Source organism: Cryphonectria parasitica (genome assembly GCF_011745365.1).
Source record: "Cryphonectria parasitica EP155 unplaced genomic scaffold M406scaffold_5, whole genome shotgun sequence".
NCBI classification, from domain to species: Eukaryota; Fungi; Ascomycota; class Sordariomycetes; order Diaporthales; family Cryphonectriaceae; genus Cryphonectria; species Cryphonectria parasitica.
The window spans coordinates 2,371,481-2,390,570 of record NW_024468913.1 but is presented as its reverse complement, the minus strand read 5'-3'; the positions used below and the strand labels follow the sequence as shown (position 1 = coordinate 2,390,570).

General features: G+C 56.9%; 6 protein-coding genes across 6 annotated transcripts; 4 read left to right on the top strand and 2 right to left on the bottom strand.

Moving 5' to 3' along the window:
- Window positions 1-1,960: 1,960 nt before the first annotated feature.
- M406DRAFT_356632 (uncharacterized protein) lies at window positions 1,961-4,789 on the top strand. The gene is made up of 4 exons (XM_040923496.1): window positions 1,961-2,391; window positions 3,007-3,408; window positions 3,509-3,883; window positions 3,947-4,789. The coding sequence occupies exons 1-4, from the start codon at window positions 2,224-2,226 to the stop codon at window positions 4,004-4,006; spliced, it is 1,005 nt and encodes a 334-aa protein (XP_040775676.1). The 5' UTR covers window positions 1,961-2,223; the 3' UTR covers window positions 4,007-4,789.
- Window positions 4,790-8,018: 3,229 nt separating this feature from the next.
- M406DRAFT_98392 (uncharacterized protein) lies at window positions 8,019-11,263 on the top strand (the record flags this gene model as incomplete). The annotated part of the gene is made up of 5 exons (XM_040926404.1): window positions 8,019-8,039; window positions 8,161-8,247; window positions 8,360-9,516; window positions 9,741-10,632; window positions 10,700-11,263. 5 exons carry the CDS (start codon window positions 8,019-8,021, stop codon window positions 11,018-11,020), a joined length of 2,478 nt encoding a protein of 825 aa, XP_040775675.1. The 3' UTR covers window positions 11,021-11,263.
- Window positions 11,264-11,703: 440 nt separating this feature from the next.
- On the bottom strand, window positions 11,704-13,446 carry M406DRAFT_217722 (uncharacterized protein; the record flags this gene model as incomplete). The annotated part of the gene is made up of 1 exon (XM_040915510.1): window positions 11,704-13,446. A coding segment is annotated over one exon (1,743 nt), but the record flags the coding sequence as incomplete, so codon positions are not given.
- Window positions 13,447-14,077: 631 nt separating this feature from the next.
- On the top strand, window positions 14,078-16,076 carry M406DRAFT_346667 (class II aaRS and biotin synthetase; the record flags this gene model as incomplete). The annotated part of the gene is made up of 3 exons (XM_040922214.1): window positions 14,078-14,176; window positions 14,639-14,933; window positions 14,970-16,076. 3 exons carry the CDS (start codon window positions 14,078-14,080, stop codon window positions 16,034-16,036), a joined length of 1,461 nt encoding a protein of 486 aa, XP_040775673.1. The 3' UTR covers window positions 16,037-16,076.
- Window positions 16,077-16,193: 117 nt separating this feature from the next.
- Window positions 16,194-17,426, bottom strand: M406DRAFT_356630 (Maf/Ham1). Its single transcript, XM_040923495.1, has 2 exons — window positions 17,105-17,426; window positions 16,194-17,028 (listed from the first exon to the last, which is right to left on the bottom strand). The coding sequence occupies exons 1-2, from the start codon at window positions 17,345-17,347 to the stop codon at window positions 16,375-16,377; spliced, it is 897 nt and encodes a 298-aa protein (XP_040775672.1). The 5' UTR covers window positions 17,348-17,426; the 3' UTR covers window positions 16,194-16,374.
- Window positions 17,427-17,546: 120 nt separating this feature from the next.
- On the top strand, window positions 17,547-19,081 carry M406DRAFT_62190 (uncharacterized protein; the record flags this gene model as incomplete). Its single annotated transcript, XM_040924763.1, has 4 exons — window positions 17,547-17,653; window positions 17,806-17,929; window positions 17,999-18,398; window positions 18,456-19,081. The coding sequence occupies 4 exons, from the start codon at window positions 17,547-17,549 to the stop codon at window positions 19,079-19,081; spliced, it is 1,257 nt and encodes a 418-aa protein (XP_040775671.1).
- Between the last annotated feature and the right edge of the window lie 9 nt (window positions 19,082-19,090).

The following is a 19,090-nucleotide window of genomic DNA, read 5'->3' as shown; positions in this document are numbered from 1 at the left end:
TCATTGTGCCGGACAAGACGTAATGTTTCTCACAACTCGGCTACCTGATCCAGTATCTACAAACCTTATAGACAAGCTAAAGAAGTAGTTCAATGCATATAGGTCAATACACGACGAATACCTAGACACATATTTGGGCCTGAGAGGTCTTCGTAGTCAAATCAACGCATGCGCGCGTCGAGACTACTTCACATCATACGGAATCGCAGCAGCGATCTACTCTGGCTTCCCAGGATCAGGCAGAGAGGGATCTTCGCGGCTGACACGTATGGCCTTAGCGCGCCAGAAGCAAAAAGCGCCAGTCTCGGAACCACCTGAGCCTACAATCTAGGTACCACTTCTGCTTAGTGGAAGAGCTGAGCTGATATCGAATGTTGCTTTTTCCTCTGACATTTTAAACTTGGAGCAGATCATCGCTCCTCAACAAACCGTAGCTGCCGATAATGTATGGAGCAACGTCCAATGTGTGGCTACGAAAGGTAGAGGGAGAGGCAGCTCGGGTGAGCTGCTGTTAACAATACCCAGGCTGCAGGCGTGTTTTGTTTTACCGGAGTCTGGACCATTTGGCTATGTATGTGCTCTGCTGGGCGACAACGTTTCAGTCTTTTGGTGTAGCAGATCTGGTGCATCGCACGCCAGTATTTGGGGCATTCCAGCAGACCAGCCAGTCCTTGGGGCGGCTTGTACAGACACGTTGGGGGGAACACCATGCCGACGGGTTGGGCGGGCGAGAGAGGCAGCACCTAGGTCAGTCTAGTCATTGGGGACGGGAGAGGGGGGGTCGGGGGGCTGGGGGGGGTAAGGTGAAGGGAGATGGGTGCGCTGATTTTCAGCATCGTGGCTGTGTGTCACTGCAGGCCCCAGAACCTGCGAGCTCCTCGGCAAGACGGAGCTTGCCCTTGTTAGCGCTGCTGGCCCCAACCCCTGCCAAGCCTAGAGGAGCGCCCTTATTGGCCTAAGGTAGCCATGGAATCAGCGGCACCCAGACCTGAGTGCCCAAGCCCCTCTTTTCCTGCTGCTAGGCAAAGTGTACCGTAGTGATCCCAAGCTTGTTTGTAGAAGGTCGCACAGCTCGTGTGACGCGCCAGGAAAGCGAGGGGGTTTTCTGGACCGAGAAGAAAAACAAGGAGAATGAAGAGAGGGATTAAAACTTGACGCGTTGAGAAAGGTACCAGAAATCCAGGCTGCACGGATTTCGAAATGCCATCTACCTACAGTAGACTTCATGACTGGAAGATGCGCTTCATGACGGTAGATTGTCTCTGGAGCTGCAAGTTGTTTGGAACACTGAAGCTGAAATAGAATACGTGCTGCACTCGAGCCCTTGGGAAAGGTGTGACAGGGGTACTTTAGGAATGCACATAGTGAACATTGCGCAGGTGGTGCGGCAGAGCAGAAGCACTCGATTCGATAGGGGTTGAGTCCTATGCGCTGCGATCTTCTAGCGTTCCAACGCACCAGGCAGAGAGAGCTGGCACTGAGAGTGCTGAAACCCGAGTTCGGAGCGTTGCAAGAACCTGTTTCCCGGGGGGATGGTCCTCTGTGATATTAGAAGGGTGCTTTTGACGGAAGAGAGGTGGGCGGGCGTGGACGGGGTTTATCAGAAGGGCAGCTGGAGGGAGGACTGATCTGCTGATTTCCAGGTCCAGCCAGGGTTTTTTCTTCTTCTTGCAGCACGCCTTTTTGGTTTGGGTTGGACAATCAAATGGGCCAGGGCAGCAGTTTCCACTGGGGCGGGTGGCCCTAGACCCCCCCTTTCCCTTCTCCCGCCTTCCCCTCTGACTGACTTACTCCAATTTTTGATTCAGCGTGCAGCAGCCCACCGCCCGCCCACCCGCTAGAAATCAGCAGCAGCTCTTGAGGCCCCCAATTTTTCAATAAGGAAGCGACCCGCCCACCTTTCCAGGCTCTCGCTGTTCCCGACTCCTTCTCCTCTTTCATTCCCCAGCAACCTGCACCCAAGAAAAACCGCCAGGCTTCTCAGGGCTTCCTAAGCCAAACACCATCATCGTTACAGGCATCGAACAAAAAGACCGCCTGAACAATTCACCGCTAAACTTTACCCAACCACCCGCCCGCCTCCAGCAGCAACAGCAGCAACAACAGCACCCAGCCAGCCCATCTCGGTTCCAGCGATTCGACTCGCCAGTGGACCCAACAACACGACACAACAGCAACAGCATCAGCAACCCCCCCGCCTTCAGCAACAACAACAAAACAACAATGGCGCGCTCCAAGAAGGCCGAAGAGCAGAAGCAGCTGGCCCCGGCTATGCAGCCTCACCCTCAGGCTGTCGCCCCAGCTCCTCTTCCTCCTGTCCCCGCTGTGCCCGCCATCAACCCTCAAGGCCGCACCATCGACGTCAGCAACTTCATTCGTGTCCGCGACAGCGTACGTTAACCCGTCTCATCATCTTCCACAATCCCTACGCGCGAACTCAAGCAGAGGCCGTCCCCCCACTCCCCTCCCCAGCAACCCTCCCCATCATCAGCCCATTCAAAACAAACAAACTTCCGCCCTACACATCCCCAGTAGCATGACAACAACTACTTTGACAACGTCGCCAACAGCCAACACATCTCAATCAGATGCAAGTGTGTTGGCAGGGGCCCGACTGATTTTTTCTTCAATCACCCCCTTCTCAAATCTACCCCCAACCTAAAATTATGTACATGACGTTGTCAGTCGCGTCCATGCGACATCACTCATCTGCCAACACCTCATGGTCAACAACGCCTCTCGTATCACAAGTCTCACGGTCCCAATTCCTCTATCCCCATCATTTCACACGTGATCACGCTGCAACGTCAGAAATCCAGACACAATCTGGTTCTATGTCGTGCACTGCAACGCGTCGTCGCGCAACCAACCCTCCCCTTGTTTTCTCATAACGCGTCAAGAAATGAGTCCGCGGGCATTTTCAGTGCATCATATCATGTCGACCAAGGTCGACACGAGACAGACAGGGTCATATCTGAACATATGGATTGCTGACACCATCGACAGGTTTATTCGCGCTTGACTACCATCCAGGGCATAATAGGATCCTTTGCCGCGGACTACCTCACGCAGACCAACCTGCTGCTTGGAGAACCCGCTCTTCTCAATGGCGATGATGTTCTCAACCAGAACCTGGAGAGCCTGCTGAATGTTCAGCCCGTCGTCGCTGCCCCTCCCATTCAACCCCTCCCTGCTACTCCTGTCGTCCCCGCTGTCGATGAGAAGAAGGAGCGCAAGAAGCGCCAGCATGATCCCAATGCTCCTAAGCGCCCTCTGACTCCTTACTTCCTCTACATGCAGACTGCCCGTCCTATCATTGCTGCAGACCTAGGCGAGGGCGTCCCCAAGGGTGCCGTCCAGGAGGAGGGCCAGCGCCGCTGGGCCTCCATGTCTGCCCAGGAGAAGCTGGTCAGTCTCTCCTACCCCCCCCCCCCCCTCCCCGGTTTCTTTTTTTGGTCCCTCTCCCTTCCTCTTTGTGCCCAGCGCATTTGCTAATGCACCATACCAGGGCTGGAACCAAGCCTACCAGTACAACCTGCGTCTGTACAATGCTCGTGTCCACTCGTACAAGGCGGGCAACGTGAGTGCCAAGGAAATGTCCGATGAGGAGGCTGTCCGCTACTGCGAGGAGTTCAACATTCCTATGCCCCCAGTTGGCGGCGTCGAGGTCGATCCTGTCAACGACAGCGCGGCCATCGCTGAGCAGCTGCAGCATCATGCTGCTGTTCCTGCCGCTGTCGAGGAGCCGACCAGCAAGACGCCCAAGGCCAAGGCATCCCGCAAGCGCAAGAGCGAGGTCGAGCCCGCGCAGGCCACCCCCGCGGCGGCTTCTACCGGTGCTGCCAGCCCGGACAAGAAGCGCAAGAGGACAACTGCTAAGCCGGTAGAGCAGCCCGAGAAGGATGAACCCAAGAAGTCGGGACGCAAGAAGGCTAAGAGCGGTTAGGCGGTCCCCTCCCAATATGATCATGCTATCGACCCGGCTCTCTTCCAATTTCAACGATGATACCTCTTCTGTTCGGTGCGGCTCTCGACCTGTTTTCAGCCAGTTCACTAGCAAACCAAAGAAAAAGAGAAGAAAAAAAAAAAGACCAAGAAGCAAACTTGTCGGTCTCGCCTCCTTGTCTCGACAGCAGGCTCGGACCTGATGATTGATGTCTTTTCGCCAAACGCCACAACGGCCAACATGGCGTGTTAGTAACAAAAACACAGCAAGAACCGTCTTGTTCTTCCGCCGACCTTCCCCCTTCTGGTCCCAGAGAAGGCTTATCCCGGCATTCGACACTTTGTTCGCCGTGCCAACATCCAGGGACTTTGGGCACACTCTGCATATGACACCAGAGGAAAGTATGAACATGCTGTTGTGGAAATTGGCCTTGTTATTTTCCCTTTCTCTTTCTTTTCGTCTTGTCTGGCTTGTGTGATTTTACTTTACTTGCCTTGGTGTGCGACCACGGAAGTGGTCTGTCTTGAATGGGCTGGTAGGAAGGGGAGGGGAGGCGGCGACGGAACTACTGGAAAAATGACTTGGGTCTACTGCTTTTCATCCTATTGACTGACGGCTGACCTGGTGGTCATGAATGGAAGAAGTATGGACGGCTGGAGCCCGTCTCGGCATGTTAAGTGGAGGGCGTATCGACCCTGGCAGGCCGGACGGAAGCCTTATGACTTGTTTCTGTAGATTCTGTTTCGGAGTGTAACTACTAGTACTAGTTTTCGTGTTTGAAGGGAGTACCTGGTATATGGTTTGAGCTGCAGGCAATTACGAGAATGAAATTCTGATTTGCACACTCTTGTTGAAATGTCCTGTTTTACTGGCGAGTTCAGTGGTTCCTTGTTTTCTTGAGCGCAGGGCGGTTGCTGCTGTTGCTGCTGCCTGAAGTTGCGTTGATAGATTGGTCAAGGGGCCCCTGAAGAGAAGAAGGGAGTCGTCGAGCCCTCGGGGCTCTAGCGAACGGTGTCCTGTTGTCCTTGCAGGGCGTGCTAAAAAGCTGGGCCTGGGAAACGGAAATCTGTCCCAAAGCACTTTTGACACTTTAGCAGCAGGCAGGTCCCCAGGTCGAGGCGGGCGGGCGGGTTGGTAGTTGTCTCTGGGTGGCTTACAAGTATTGCATAGTAAGTATTCAGGTGGCATGAGCTGGGAGGGTCTGCCTGCGATCCCCAGCAGTAGCAGCAGGAGCAGCGTCTGCTCACTGTGAGACATGCATACGTATACTCCCTATTTGGTTTCTAGTATCTAGTAGTAGTAGTAGGTAGTGGTAGTGGCCTGTGTGGGTCGCAGCCATTTCATCGAGAGAAAGGGGAAAAATTAAAGGGATTAGGTATGTAACCACTAAGTAGAATTTCACACCCAAGGTCTGTTGAGATACGGTATCAATAGTAGTACGGGTATAACAAAGGTACATTGATATGAGTGAGTGTGTGTGTGTGTGTGTGTGTGTGTGTGTGTGGGACAGAGAGAGAGGAAGAGATATGCATTCATTTCTTCTTGCTTCTCTCTCTCTCTCTCTCTCTCTCTCTCTCTCTCTCTCTCTCTCTCTCTCTCTCTCTCTCTCGGGAAAGCTGTACTTACGTATAAGGTTTGGACTATGTTATGCTGCACATTACATGTTCAGCTGAATGTCCGACCCTGGAAGGAGGTATACTCATCAGGAGGATGGCAATACGTCAGTGTAGGAGGAGGCAGATGTTCGGTGTAAATAAGATCCTTGTGTGTATATAATATCATTTCCAGCACTTTATTTATGCCCATGCATTACTTGTATCCAGAGCGCCGCTCGAAAGAAGAAGGCGACAAAGCATCAGAGTTTCCGCAGACAAGCTCGCTGCCGTCAGCTTGGGTTTTACTTTTCGTAGCTCGGCCAGACCTGTGCGAGAGAGAGGGGGGGGGGGTCCGGCACGCTGCGGGTTGGGCCGCAAGGACCGAGAAGAACGACTTGCGCCGCGACTCCTCGTTGTCATTGTTGCATTTGAAGAGAAGTGCACATACATTCATCCATTCTACGATCCACACTCTCATTTACATGCCTACCTTTCTGATCTAGAAACCTGCCCCGGCACTCGGCGGAGGACACGACTGCTTAGGGTACGAGATAATTTGAGGCTCCCTCGGGCGTAACCAGTCACGGTACACGAAGCAGATACGATGCTACCTGGGTCGTCATGTACTATATGGTGTATGTGCGATGATCAGGGACATTGGGTCTACCTTGGTACCAACCCATTCTCTCCTGGCGCGCAAGAAGAGGATATGCAGGCAGGGGTGGGAGGAGGGATGGGCTCACTACGACAGTACATAGCAGTGGGTACATGGTGAAATATGCACCTAGGTCCCAAAAACCGGCCCGACACAGTCGAGCAGTTTGTTGCTCCTGCGCAGCGAAAGAGTGAGCACGTGCAGACACCATGGCGATACGAGGCTGCCAAGTCCTTGCATCATGCAGGCGACCGTGAGCGCAGCATAGGACAAGGACGGGATGTGATAGACGTTGTTCGAGCGGCCTCGCATCTTTGGGCGCTCATGTGCACCACCACCACCAATTTTTATAGGAAAGTCTGACCAGCCTATGTCGGTTTTGAGATGCCTATGCCCCATGATGATCTCCATGCTGCTGCAGACCCTGCCCCCCCCCCCCTCCAGGGCTCCCCCCGCGTTCGGCTAGCTGTCAGATCAAGCACCTGCCAGGAGAGAGGGGGTGGGGTTGTATACTGTACTACGGTACATTAAGGGCCGTTGGAACAAGTAAACTTTTTCCGAGGTGCTGATGCTGGAGCTTCTGTGGCTGCAGCTCTCCACCCTGACGCGCGCGGGACAATCAAAAACAATGGGGTGGCTGCAAGGGTTCTAGACCGTTCGAAGCGTGTAATCGGCACCGCCAAGAGCCCACCTTTCAGTTGTTGACTGCAACAGAACGTCTAGAGCTCAAAGCCCGATGTGCAGGGCTGTCGCTCGTTCGCGCTCTCTGTGTTTTCCCCTGTTGCTCTCAGCGCCAAGGGATGTTAGAAGGAGGGGGAGTTACTTTTTCCGCGTGGGTAGTGGACTGATGTTTTTACGGGTCTCTCGGGCGTACTAGAGACTAGAACGGCATCAAAACCAACAAAAAGTGATGGAAGACGAGAAGGAGAAGGCAAAGAGTGAGAGGAAATATAACATGTCGCCTGCCATGTATCGTGGAGGGGGTGTCTAAGGAGGTGCATTGCATATCTATAGTTTGTATGTATGAGCTCGCTTGGACTTTCTTGCGCAAGTAGGGCGGGGGAGGAAGGAGGAGTGGGAAGAGGTCATCGTTCTGGACTTGTTTGGTTAGGTTTTGGATAGATGGATGGGCGGATGACTGAAATAGTAAGTATGGTACCTACTTCTGTAGACGTGAATGACGAGGTCCAGGATGGAGGGATGGAGGGATGATGGATGAATGATGAATGGGGATGCAAATGTAGTGAGTGCATGGTTTGATTATGGCTGGCTGGCTGGATGGATGGATGGATTGGGATGTGATGCATGGCTCTTTGCCTCTTCTCCCTCTCTCCCTCCCTCCCTCCCTCTCTCTTTCCTTCAAATATAAGGAAAGAGTCTCGCCATTTTTTATCCGCTAGCTATTCCCATCTTTCCCGCCCTTCTCTCATTCCCCTCTCCAGTGCCCTTTCTCGAAATAACCTTGGCCCATCTCCTTGTCTCCGTCTTCTCGAATTACGTACGCTCCTTTTTTCTCCCGCCCTTCCCACACCCACACACCCTAGGCTCTGGAACCTCGACCCGCAATAGAGCCTCTCACTGCCTATCTCTATCTGATCGATCCTATCTATCCACCAGAATCTACACATGTACATCTAAATATACACACGAATCAGATATTATACACTTGTTTATACACACATACATCATCTCTCCCAAACCTCGGATTCGGCTCTCGTGAGAGTTTTTATGCCGCATACACCTCGAAAAGGTCAAGGGTTGAAGAGGGACTCGACGTAGAAAAAAAAAGTCTGGCCTATATACTCTCCCTGCCTAAACCAAGATGCATCTCGTGCCCAAAGAGGTTCGTCTCCGTCATCGTCATGGTTTCGTTGTTGTCGTTGAGAAGGAGCTTGTCCTGGCCCCAGCTCCTTCCTCCTGGCCCCAGCTCCTGCTAACACGATCCACCCCGTCGCCAATCACAGCTTGATAAGCTCACCATCTCGACCCTGGGCTTCCTCGCCCAGCGTCGCCTCGCCAGGGGCGTCAAGCTGAACCATGCCGAGGCCGTCGTAAGTTTCTCTCCCTCCTTGCCTCCCTGTCTCCTCTCCAAAGTGATACCAATCGTCTCCACACCTTTGTACTAACGCACTTCTTCTCCCTCCCTCCCTCCTCCTTCGACAGGCTCTCATCGCCAACAACCTTCAGGAGCTCATCCGCGATGGCAGCCACACCGTTGCCGACCTCATGGCCCTGGGCGCCACCATGCTGGGTCGTCGGCACGTGCAGCCCTCCGTGCTCGCCACGCTCCATGAGATCCAGGTCGAGGGTACCTTTCCCACGGGGACGTATCTGGTCACCGTGCACAACCCCATTGGCTCTGATGACGGCGACCTCGCTCGTGCCCTGTACGGGAGCTTCCTGCCTGTGCCCAGCCAAGACTTGTTCCCTCTGCCCGCTGCCGAGGACTTCGCCCTAGAACGGAAACCCGGTGCCGTGATTCCCGTCGCTAACGCCGAGCCCATCGAGCTGAACCGCGGCCGCCGTCGCATCCGCCTCAAGGTCACCAGCCTCGGCGACAGGCCTGTCCAGGTGGGCAGCCACTACCACTTCATTGAGGTCAATCCGCAGTTGTCCTTCGACCGCGTTGCAGCCTACGGCTTCCGCCTCGACATCCCAGCCGGTACCTCGGTGCGCTTCGAGCCGGGCGACACCAAGACCGTCACCCTCGTCGAGATTGCTGGTAACCGCATCATCCAGGGCGGCAACAACCTCGCTTCAGGCGTCGTCAGCGCCACCCGCGCCGAGCAGATCGTCACCAAGCTCCGCGCTGCCGGCTTTGCACATGAGCCAGCGCCAACAGCAGACCCGGCGGCGGACGCTGGCCTGGTGGTCGAGGCGTGTAGGATGGGCCGAGCCGCCTACGCCGCTATGTTTGGTCCCACAACGGGCGACCGTGTGCGGTTGGGGCTGACGGACCTGTGGGTGCGCGTCGAGCGCGATCTCACCGTGTACGGCGATGAGTGCAAGTTCGGCGGCGGCAAGACTCTGCGCGAGGGTATGGGCCAGGCCTCTGGCCGGCCTGGTGCCAGCACCCTCGACCTCGTCGTGACCAATGCGCTCGTTGTTGACTGGACTGGAATATACAAGACCGATATCGGTATCAAGGACGGGCTGATCGTGGGCATCGGCAAGGCCGGCAACCCGGACGTCATGGAGGGCGTGACCCCAGGTATGGTCGTCGGAAGCTGTACGGATGTGATTGCAGGCGAGGGTAAGATCATCACTGCCGGCGGTATCGACACGCACATCCACTTCATATGTCCGCAGCAGGCCGAAGAGTCCATCGCCAGTGGTATCACCACCATATTGGGCGGTGGCACAGGACCGAGGTATGTATAACAGGACGTGTCTCTTATCTCGTGCTACTTGTGATGCCCTGCCCTATATCCTTTCCTTGCCCTCCTCCTTTCGTCTCTCTCACTCTCTTTCCCTCCCTTCTCTCTTTTCCCCCCTCACTCATACATATAGATGCATGCTGACTCTGTCTCGTGTGTGTCTCCAGCGCCGGAACTAGCGCGACCACTTGCACGCCTGGTGCCAACTACATGCGCCAGATGCTTCAGGCCTGCGACTCCCTTCCCCTCAACGTGGGTATCACCGGCAAGGGCAACGATAGCGATCCCAAGGCCCTCCGTGAGCAGGTGATCGCGGGCGCGTGTGGCCTCAAGCTGCACGAGGACTGGGGCACCACGCCCGCCGCTATCGATGCCTGCTTGTCGGTATGCGACGAGCTCGACGTGCAGTGCCTGATCCACACGGACACGCTTAACGAATCCGGCTTCGTCGAGGGCACCACGGCCGCTTTCCGGGGTCGCACCATCCACACATACCACACCGAGGGCGCCGGCGGCGGCCACGCCCCTGATATTATCAGTGTGGTCGAGCACGCCAATGTTCTCCCCAGCAGCACTAACCCGACGAGGCCCTACACGCGCAACACCCTGGACGAGCACCTGGACATGCTCATGGTGTGTCACCACCTGTCAAAGGACATTCCCGAGGACGTGGCCTTTGCCGAGAGTCGCATCCGCGCCGAGACCATCGCCGCGGAGGACGTCCTGCACGACCTTGGTGCTATCAGCATGATGAGCAGTGATAGCCAGGCCATGGGCCGCTGCGGCGAGGTTATCCTCCGTACTTGGAACACGGCTCACAAGAACAAGGTCCAGAGGGGCTCTCTTCCCGAGGACGAGGGCACCGGCGCTGACAATTTCCGTGTCAAGCGCTACGTGAGCAAGTACACGGTCAACCCAGCCACTGCGCAAGGCATGGGTCACCTGGTTGGCAGCATCGAGGTCGGCAAGCTGGCCGACTTCCTCGTGTGGGATCCTGCGTGGTTTGGCACCAAGCCCAGCCTGGTCGTTAAGAGCGGCCTGATCGCCTGGAGTCAGATGGTAGGCTTCTTAATTCCCACTCTCTTCTTGCGTATAGTATGTCCACTAACAACCCCCTCCTCTCAAGGGCGACCCCAATGCCTCCATCCCAACTGTTCAGCCCATTCAGGCCCGCCCCATGTTCGCCCCCCGAGTCCCCACCACTTCTGTCCTCTTCGTCTCCCAGGCCTCCATCGAGCACGGCGTCGTCCAGGCCTATGGTCTGCGCAAGCGCGTCGAGCCCGTCCGAAACTGCAGGAACATCGGCAAGAAGGACATGCGGTACAACGATTCTATGCCGCGTATGCGCGTCGACCCGGAGAGCTACGTCGTCGAGGCGGATGGGCAGGTGTGTGGGGCTGAACCGAGTACCGAACTTCCTCTTGGACAGAACTACTTTGTATACTGAGAAGTAGGAGCGGGGATAGAGAACAGAATATGTAGGAGTGATAGTGGTGGTGGTGCAGGACGACGAGGAGGACGATGAACATGAGTAAATGAAGATAATGTCCTGTTCGTTCTATTCCTGGAAAGAAGTGCAGGGGGAAGAGAAGAAAGGAGGTGGAGGCCACACCGTTTAACGTCAGATATTTAATGCGTTAGATCCAAAGTTACATTGTTGGATTGCAATCTACTACGAGTTGTTCAGCCGACCTTCACGACTCAATTACGTCTTCACTGGACCTCTCTTCATCTTGACCCTTTGAGTACTACTGGTTCGAGGTCTGTGTATATGATGTCCTGTGTACAATATTAATTTTGTGTAGCACTATCTGTTCCTGATCACGCTCTGCACATTTGCTTCACAAACGCCGGGTATCTTTGTATTTGCTGCAGCTGCTATAAAGAACAAAAGAGAAACATGTATGACGACTGCTACCTAAAATCACCCTCATTTGAGTACAAATCCAAGTCAGATCTCCCATCATTTATCTAAGAAGTTGCATCCCGAACACCATGCCAGCAACACTTCTCATGAAAGGGAAAGGGAGAGAGAAGAAATAAAAGTGCGAAAAAAATAAAAATAAAGGTGAAAGCCAGGATAAAGTGAGTGGTTATGATAGGTGACGCGGAACAAGTAGAGAATCAAAACGCCTCGATAAGCTTCTCGCTCTCCTTTCTCCTCCCAGCGGCCTGCTCGAACCGGTCTTGCTCCTCCTCCCTAATGCGCCTCCTCGCATGCTGCAGCCTCTCGATGCCGCTGTTGATGGTCTCGATGTGCACGGCCAGCGGCAGGGGCTCGTCGGTGGCGGAGGCCGAGTCGTCGGGCCCCTCGACCGCGGCGCCCAGCTGGCCCAGCTCGAGCTGGACGCGGGTCAGGTCGGCGATGAGCTCGGTGAGCTGGGTGGCGGCCATCTTCCTGTACATCTCGACGCGGTGCAGCAGCTTGAGCTTCTCGTCGAGGTCGCGCACGCGGCCGATGTTGACGCCGATGCGCCGGAGGAAGCTCATCCACCTGTCGCCGTCCTGCTGGGCGCGGATGTCCTGGGACCGGCTGACGCCGAAAGCGTGTATCGAGTCGAGGTGATCCTCCGCGACCACGAGATACGAGAGCGCGTCGTAGGCCTCGTCAATGAGCTGGCTGATCCGCCTGGACACCCCGGCGGTGTGCTGCACATACTTCTCCGCCACGGTTTGTTCCGGAGACACGACGGGCTGGAAAGGCGCAAAGATCCAGCTCGCGACATTCGAGATCCACCCGAGGCTGTGCTGCTCCGCCTCGGCCATCCTCTCCAGCTGCCTCTTTGTCCAGGTGTTGATGTTGATGACGGCGTCGATGGTCGAGCCGACGTGTATGTTGAACGCATGGAGCAGGTGCGTGGCGGAGCCCGTCGCCTCGATGAAGCTGTCTAGGTCGACCAACAGCAGGTCCTTCTCGTCGAGGTTGGAGTACAAGACCATCGTCCTGACGCTGCGCACCGACCTCACGCCGTGCATCATATCCAGCGGGAGGCTGATGTAGCCGGCAGACTTCTCGAGAATATCTTCTAGAGGCTCCTGTGCGCTCATGAGACTGTCAAACTCGACAGGCTTCGCGGGGCTGCCGTTCGAGTCGGGCCGCGAGGGGCAGAAGGGTAGGTCCACGACCATAGTGAGGCCTGGGATGCTGCATATTGGCGAGAGTGCGGCCTGAAAGGACTGCGTGAGCCAGGTGGACGCGATCATAAGCGCGCCAAAGACAAAGTAGATGGCGAGCGCCAGGGCCAACGGCTTCTGTGCGTAGCGGAAGGCCATGCCCACGACGCCAAAGGCCCAGGCGAGGGTGTCATACAACGCATGCGGCAGCGAGGTGGCCAGGCGCTGTCCGACCGAGGGCTCTTCTGGTGGTGGTCGGGCGAATATAGATTCAGGCGCAGGCCGTTGTTCCGACCTTGGCTGGCGCACGCCCCGTCGCTGTCGAGCGTAGGCTGCTGGCTCGCCGGGCGGCTTGATGGTCCCAGATGAACGTGCCGACCACGTGTGCCGCGAGCCCTCGATGTCCACACGGGGCATGTAGAAGACCGGCTCTGGTGATTGGTTGCCATGGTTTTGCGCAGGCTGCGACCGCCTCACGGCACCGGGAACGGAGGGCTGGAAGGGCGATCTCATGATGACTCTCTCATCGTCTGCTCTGGTGATAAAGTCTTGGATTGTGCTGCTGTCCTGAGAGGATCCTCTGTAGTCCCAGTCCCCGTTAGACTGTGAGGACAGCCCCGAGAGCTGTGACAGGTTGGACAGCTGCGAGGGCCCGCTTCCACCAACCGACAGGATGTCGTCGTCGAGAAGATGATCAGGGACGACGGATGTGTCGAAGCTGTCATGTTCGCCCTCAACCATGCGCCATGATGTCTCGACAGGAAGAACCTGCCTCTTCGTCCCGCCACGGCCAGGGCCCATCTCTGGTCTGGTGTCGTCGGAAATGGGGGCTGAATAGCCTCGTGCAGGCTACCTCTCCTCTGTTCCTCGCCTGGGTCTTCAGAAGGTCGTTGAGAGCTGTTAGAAGCGCCTGCGCAACGGGACCGGCCCCAATGATTCCAACCAGACAGATGAGACCAATGGGTGGAGAGAAGACCAGACAGCTTCCTGGGAGTCGCAGCACCGCAGAAAGTGCAAGGATAATCCCAAAAAACACAGATTCCTGAAACGATTTATAGCAAATGTGGTTGTTGTATGTTGTACGTTGATTGTTGGGTTGGGTTTGGTGGTGGTTGCACGGTGGCGAGGCTTGATGTCTGTCTGCCTAAGCCTAGGCCTTTGCCTATCTGTATGTACTGTACTAGTAGTACTGTACTCAAGTGAGAGCGCACTTCGGTTCGATGCAAGTGTGAGTCATGTGTCTGTAGGCAGCCTTGCAGATGGACGTTTTAAGAGAGAAATAAGATCCAAATGTTTTGCGTTTCACTTATTTCACGTAAATATGACGAGATCATGTACAGTCGATCTATTGAAGAAGTTCATCTTCACAACTTTGTGGTGACAAGTCGAGATGGCAAACTATTTGTGGAGGGAGTCGCTGGAAGGGATGACGTGGGTTGCGGCGGGTGATCTGGGCCCCTGTCAGGTGGTTTCTTCGTACAGCGGTACTGTGAGAATGTGGTGTTCTGATAGTACAGTACCCGCATTTCTCACAGCACTATGGCGTTGTGTGGGAAACTCACAGTACTTCTCTATCATAGAAAGATGTGCTGTGTACTGAGCATTGAGGTACCAGGCTGCTAGGGTGGGTCCTCCTATACGTTGCTGTCCTGCAGGGGTTGGTTTATCCCCCCCCAATGCCGCGCCTATCCAAAAGAAAAGCTACCGAGTTCCACCCAAGGTCACACTTCCTGCAATGTTGATCTGAGGCACCACGACAACAAGTCTTCACACGGCCATGCTGGGCACAAGGGCTGCTGGGATATCCTCACGACCTTGGATATACAGGAGGAGGTGGGCCAGGCCACCACTGCTAACACCGACAGCAGCAGCAGCAACAACACGTCACTCCCAGCTTCGACAATGCGCCAACCACGCAGCGCCGACCACGAATCCTCCTTCTCCTCTTCAGAAAACGCCCGCCGACCACCGCCACCTCGGTGTCCAGCAGGAGCTCTTCACCACCTCCATATATAGCCCAGGCTCGCCCATCTTCCTCCCTGCCGGCGCGCGCATCTTCAACCGGCTGGTCGAGTACCTGCGCCGGAAATATGTCAAATATGGCTTCCAGGAGGTCATCACCCCGACCATCTACAAAAAGGCGCTGTGGGCCAAGTCAGGCCACCTGGAGAACTATGCAGAGGATATGTTCACCGTGACGAGCACATCCCCGTCGAGACGGGACCCGCCACTCGCGGAAGAAGGCAGCGGCGCAGGAGGAGAGGGCGCGCCCACGGAGGAAGACGAGTACGGCCTGAAGCCAATGAACTGCCCCGGCCACTGTCTGATCTTTGGCGCGCACCGCCACTCGTACCGCGACCTGCCCATCCGCTACGCCGACTTCTCGCCCCTCCACCGCAACGAGATCTCAGGCGCCCTGAGCGGCCTCACGCGCGTGCGCAGGTTCCACCAGGACGACGGCCACATCTTCTGCCGCCCCGCCCAGATCGAGGAGGAGATCAGGCGCACCCTCGACTTCGTCAAGGAGGCCTACGAGACCTTCCGCCTCGGGCCCTACCGCCTCGTGCTCTCCACCCGGCCCGACGACCACTACATCGGCACCACCGACGAGTGGGACCAGGCCGAGGCCGCCCTGCGGAGCGCCCTTGACCGGACCGGCCAGCCGTGGACCCTCAGCGCCGGCGACGGCGCCTTCTACGGCCCCAAGATCGACATCATCCTCCGGGACTCGGACGGCAAGGAGCACCAGACCGCCACCGTCCAGCTCGACTTCCAGCTGCCCAAGCGCTTCGGCCTGGAGTACGAGGCGCCCGCGCCGGAGCTCGAGCAGAGAGGGCTGAGCACCACCGACCCGGAGCTGCTGGCCTCTGTGGGCCGCGTCCGCCCCGTCATGATCCACCGCGCCGTGCTGGGGTCGGTCGAGAGGCTCATGGCCCTGCTCATCGAGCACTACGACGGCAAGTGGCCCTTCTGGCTGAACCCGAAGCAGGTCGTTGTCATTACGGTCAACGACACCGAGCCTGTGAGGAAGCTCGCGCTGGAGACGCGGCACGTGCTGCTGGGCACGGTGGGCGGCGGCAGCAGTGGCGGCGGTGGCCGGGAGAGCCACCCGTCGCAGCTGGCCGTGGATGTCGACGACAGCGCGAGGAGCGTGGGGCTCAAAGTCCGGGAGGCAAAGCAAAAGGGCTACGGCGTTATTGTTGTCGTTGGCCCCAAGAATGTGGAGAGCCAGAGTGTCGACGTCAACGTCTCCGGGATCCCAACGCTCAGAGACCAAAAGAAAGACGTGCGCATGAGCCCGACGGAGCTGCTCCAGTTCTTGAGAGAGCAACTTGATAGATATCAATAGAAGAGAAAGGGCGTGGGAAAATGTACAGTGATACCCTGAGATCTCCTCCATTCCAAGCTGCACGTGTCTCTCCCTCCTGTTTGCTGTCTGCCTCCACTATTTGCATCTTTATACTCTAACACAGGACCACATCACTATTAACATGTTCTCTCTATTTCTCTTGTCCGATGTGGTGATTTGTTTTCTCTATATTTTATGTTTTTCCCCGCCCCGTCGTTATGTCGGGTTCCTCGGCTGGTCCCGACCGACACACCACCCCAGACGCAGATCATGAACCACGCTCCTCATGCAGGAGGGTCCCTCACAGCCCTCCCGCCCCACACCCAAGCTTCGCCCAATCAGTCATCGTGACCCTCCTCGTCCGACCACTGAACCTCCTCCTCTCCCTGCTGGAATATGACCTTCTCCGCTAGGGCCAGTGTTTTCCTGACAGGCAAACCCACGACGTTGTCCACACACCCTTCCACCTTCTCGACCAACACCAGACCGCCGATCCCCTGCACAGCGTACCCGCCCGCCTTGTCTGCGCCCTCCCTTGTCTTGACGTACGTATCAATGACATCGTCCGGCAGGCCATCGTCCTCCTGCGCAAAATACACTTTCGTCTCCTCGGTGTGCGCGGCGATCTCGTAGCCCGGGTGGCTGGCGTCGGCCTTGGGCGCGAGGCACACGACGGCCGTCAGCACCCTGTGCACGCGCGTGTCGCGCAGGTGGCGGAGCATGCGGCCGTGCTCGGCCTCGCTGTGCGGCTTCTCGAGAACGCGGCCCTCGTTGCTCACGATGACGGTGTCGGCGGCGATGACGAGCTCCGGGTCGGGCGGTGGTGTTGACGAGGTTTTGGCTTGTGCTGCCTGCTCCTCGAGGGCGGCCTCGTATACACTCATGCACTTGCGGCGGGCGGTGGCGGAGACGTATTCGTAGGGGGTGTAGGCGGTCTTGTCGAGATCCTCGGGGAGGGTGGAGGCTTTGATCTCGAGATCTTTGAGGCCAACCTGGTAGAATTTCAGTGTCAGCCACATGGACGATGCTAAATGAATACAATAGACGAGAGAGGGGGGTGGGACAGACCTGTGCCAGCAAAGCTTTCCTCCTCGGCGACGAAGAGGCCAGTATAACTCTCTTCCCCTTCAGATGTGATATGATGGGCAGCTCGAATGGTAGCGTGCCCTTGCGAATAGGGGCGCTCTGCCTGAGCCGGATGCCATGGTCGCGAGCAGCCTGGATGTGATGTGGCGTAGGGTCGGAGGGGACAGATGTGTAGGCCATGGCGACTGAGGTGTTCCAGATGCTGAGGCTGAAGAAGGAGGGCATCGATGGCGGAAAAGAGGAAAGGAGAAGTGGGCTTGACGAGTGGGAGAAGTAGGAGGTCGAGGGCGGGCCTTAGCGCTGAGTCGAGGGCGCGGCTGCTTCCATCTGAAGTTGATCGCAAAGTCGAGTCAGGAGAAAGATCGAATTGATGGCACTGGATGACGTTCCCGAGGCGGTTCTCCTGGGCAAGTGTGGGTCCTAAATGCGGCTCAGTAGGGGGGTAGTACAGGCGGTCAAGGGGGGTCTCATCTTCTGTAGCTTAGCACACGCACCACTGGTTCCCCAGCGAAACATCTCGAGGGTTAGGGTTTTCTAGAACCCGGTCTTGTCTCGTCCTCTTTCACTCCAACGACATAAAGTTCTGCTGGTCGTAATATCTGCCACCGGCCTTCTTCTCCCTCCCCTGCCTTCGATTGCCCCCGCTCCAGAAGAATGCAGTCGCAGGCCAACATCGAGCAGGTCGCTATAGATCTGCTCGCGAGGCAGAATCTGCGCCTGGTCTCATGCCGCAGCTTACAGTCGCTATGGGCAGGCTACGGCCACATCTGCCACATTCTTGCCGCCCCCATGGCCGACGGCGCCGTTGTTGGCCTGCCTGAGGACGACAAGAAGGACAAGAAGAAGAAGAAGAAGAAGAAGAAGGAAGACACACAGAGCTCACATGTCTCGCTGATCCTGAAGTACATCACGCCGCCCCATGTCAACCGCGGATCCAAGCCGGACGAGGGCCACACTCGCAAGCTGCTGTCCTACCAGATAGAGCTCTCTTTCTACACCCACCTCGCGCCGGATCTGCCTCCAGATATCGCGGTGGCGGCGTGTCGAGCGAGCCTCAGCTCGGGCCGAAATGCCGACCTCAAGACTGCCATGCTCCTCACGGACCTCCGCCCTGCGTTCCCCGTGGCGGGCGGGAAGCGCGCCGCTCTGGCCGAGGCACAGGTGTATGGAGCCTTGCGGTGGCTGGCCGGGTTCCACGGTCACTGGTGGCCCCGCGTCGGTACCCTCGATCGCGGCGGATTAGTGAGGCCGCCGCTGGAGCACTTCGCGCGACATGGTAATGCCGTAGTCAGAGATCCCAATGCTGGTCTTGCGACGGCGACGACAGCACTAGGCGGGGGCCAGTCGGCCAGGGTGTGGCTTAACGGCGGATACACGTACCTGCAGACCAGGCGGGGCGAATATGCCGACCTGTGCGAGGACGGGGGCACTGAGTGGTCCGAGGCCCTGTGCCGGCCGGTAGGCGGGCGGGAGGAGTCGCTCGCGGAGCTCGTGGCACGGGTGCTGGCACCTTGCGCCGAGGATGGCGTGTCGCCTTACGAGACGCTGATCCACGGAGACGTCAAGTCAGAGAACCTTTTCACCAGCGAGGAGGGCGACAAGGTGGCCTTCTTCGACTTCCAGTACGTCGGCCTGGGGCTCGGCGTCTGCGACCTCGCCAAGCTGTTCACTTGTTCTGTACCGCGGTCGATGCTCGGCCTGAGCAGAGCGCAGCAGCAGCCCATGGACGGGCGCGAGGAAAAGCTGCTGCGCTTCTACCTGGAGAGGCTGCGGCAGGTCTCGGGAAAGGAGTACGAGTGGGATGCACTTGTGCGGCACTGGGAGGCGGCCCTCGTGGATTGGCTGAGGTTCCAGGCTAGCTGGGGGTTCTGGGGGAATACAGAGTGGCTAGAGGGTAGGGTTCGATCTATAATAGATGATAGAGACTGGTTAGAATGGTTGCTTTCTCAGACAAAATAGACACACAAA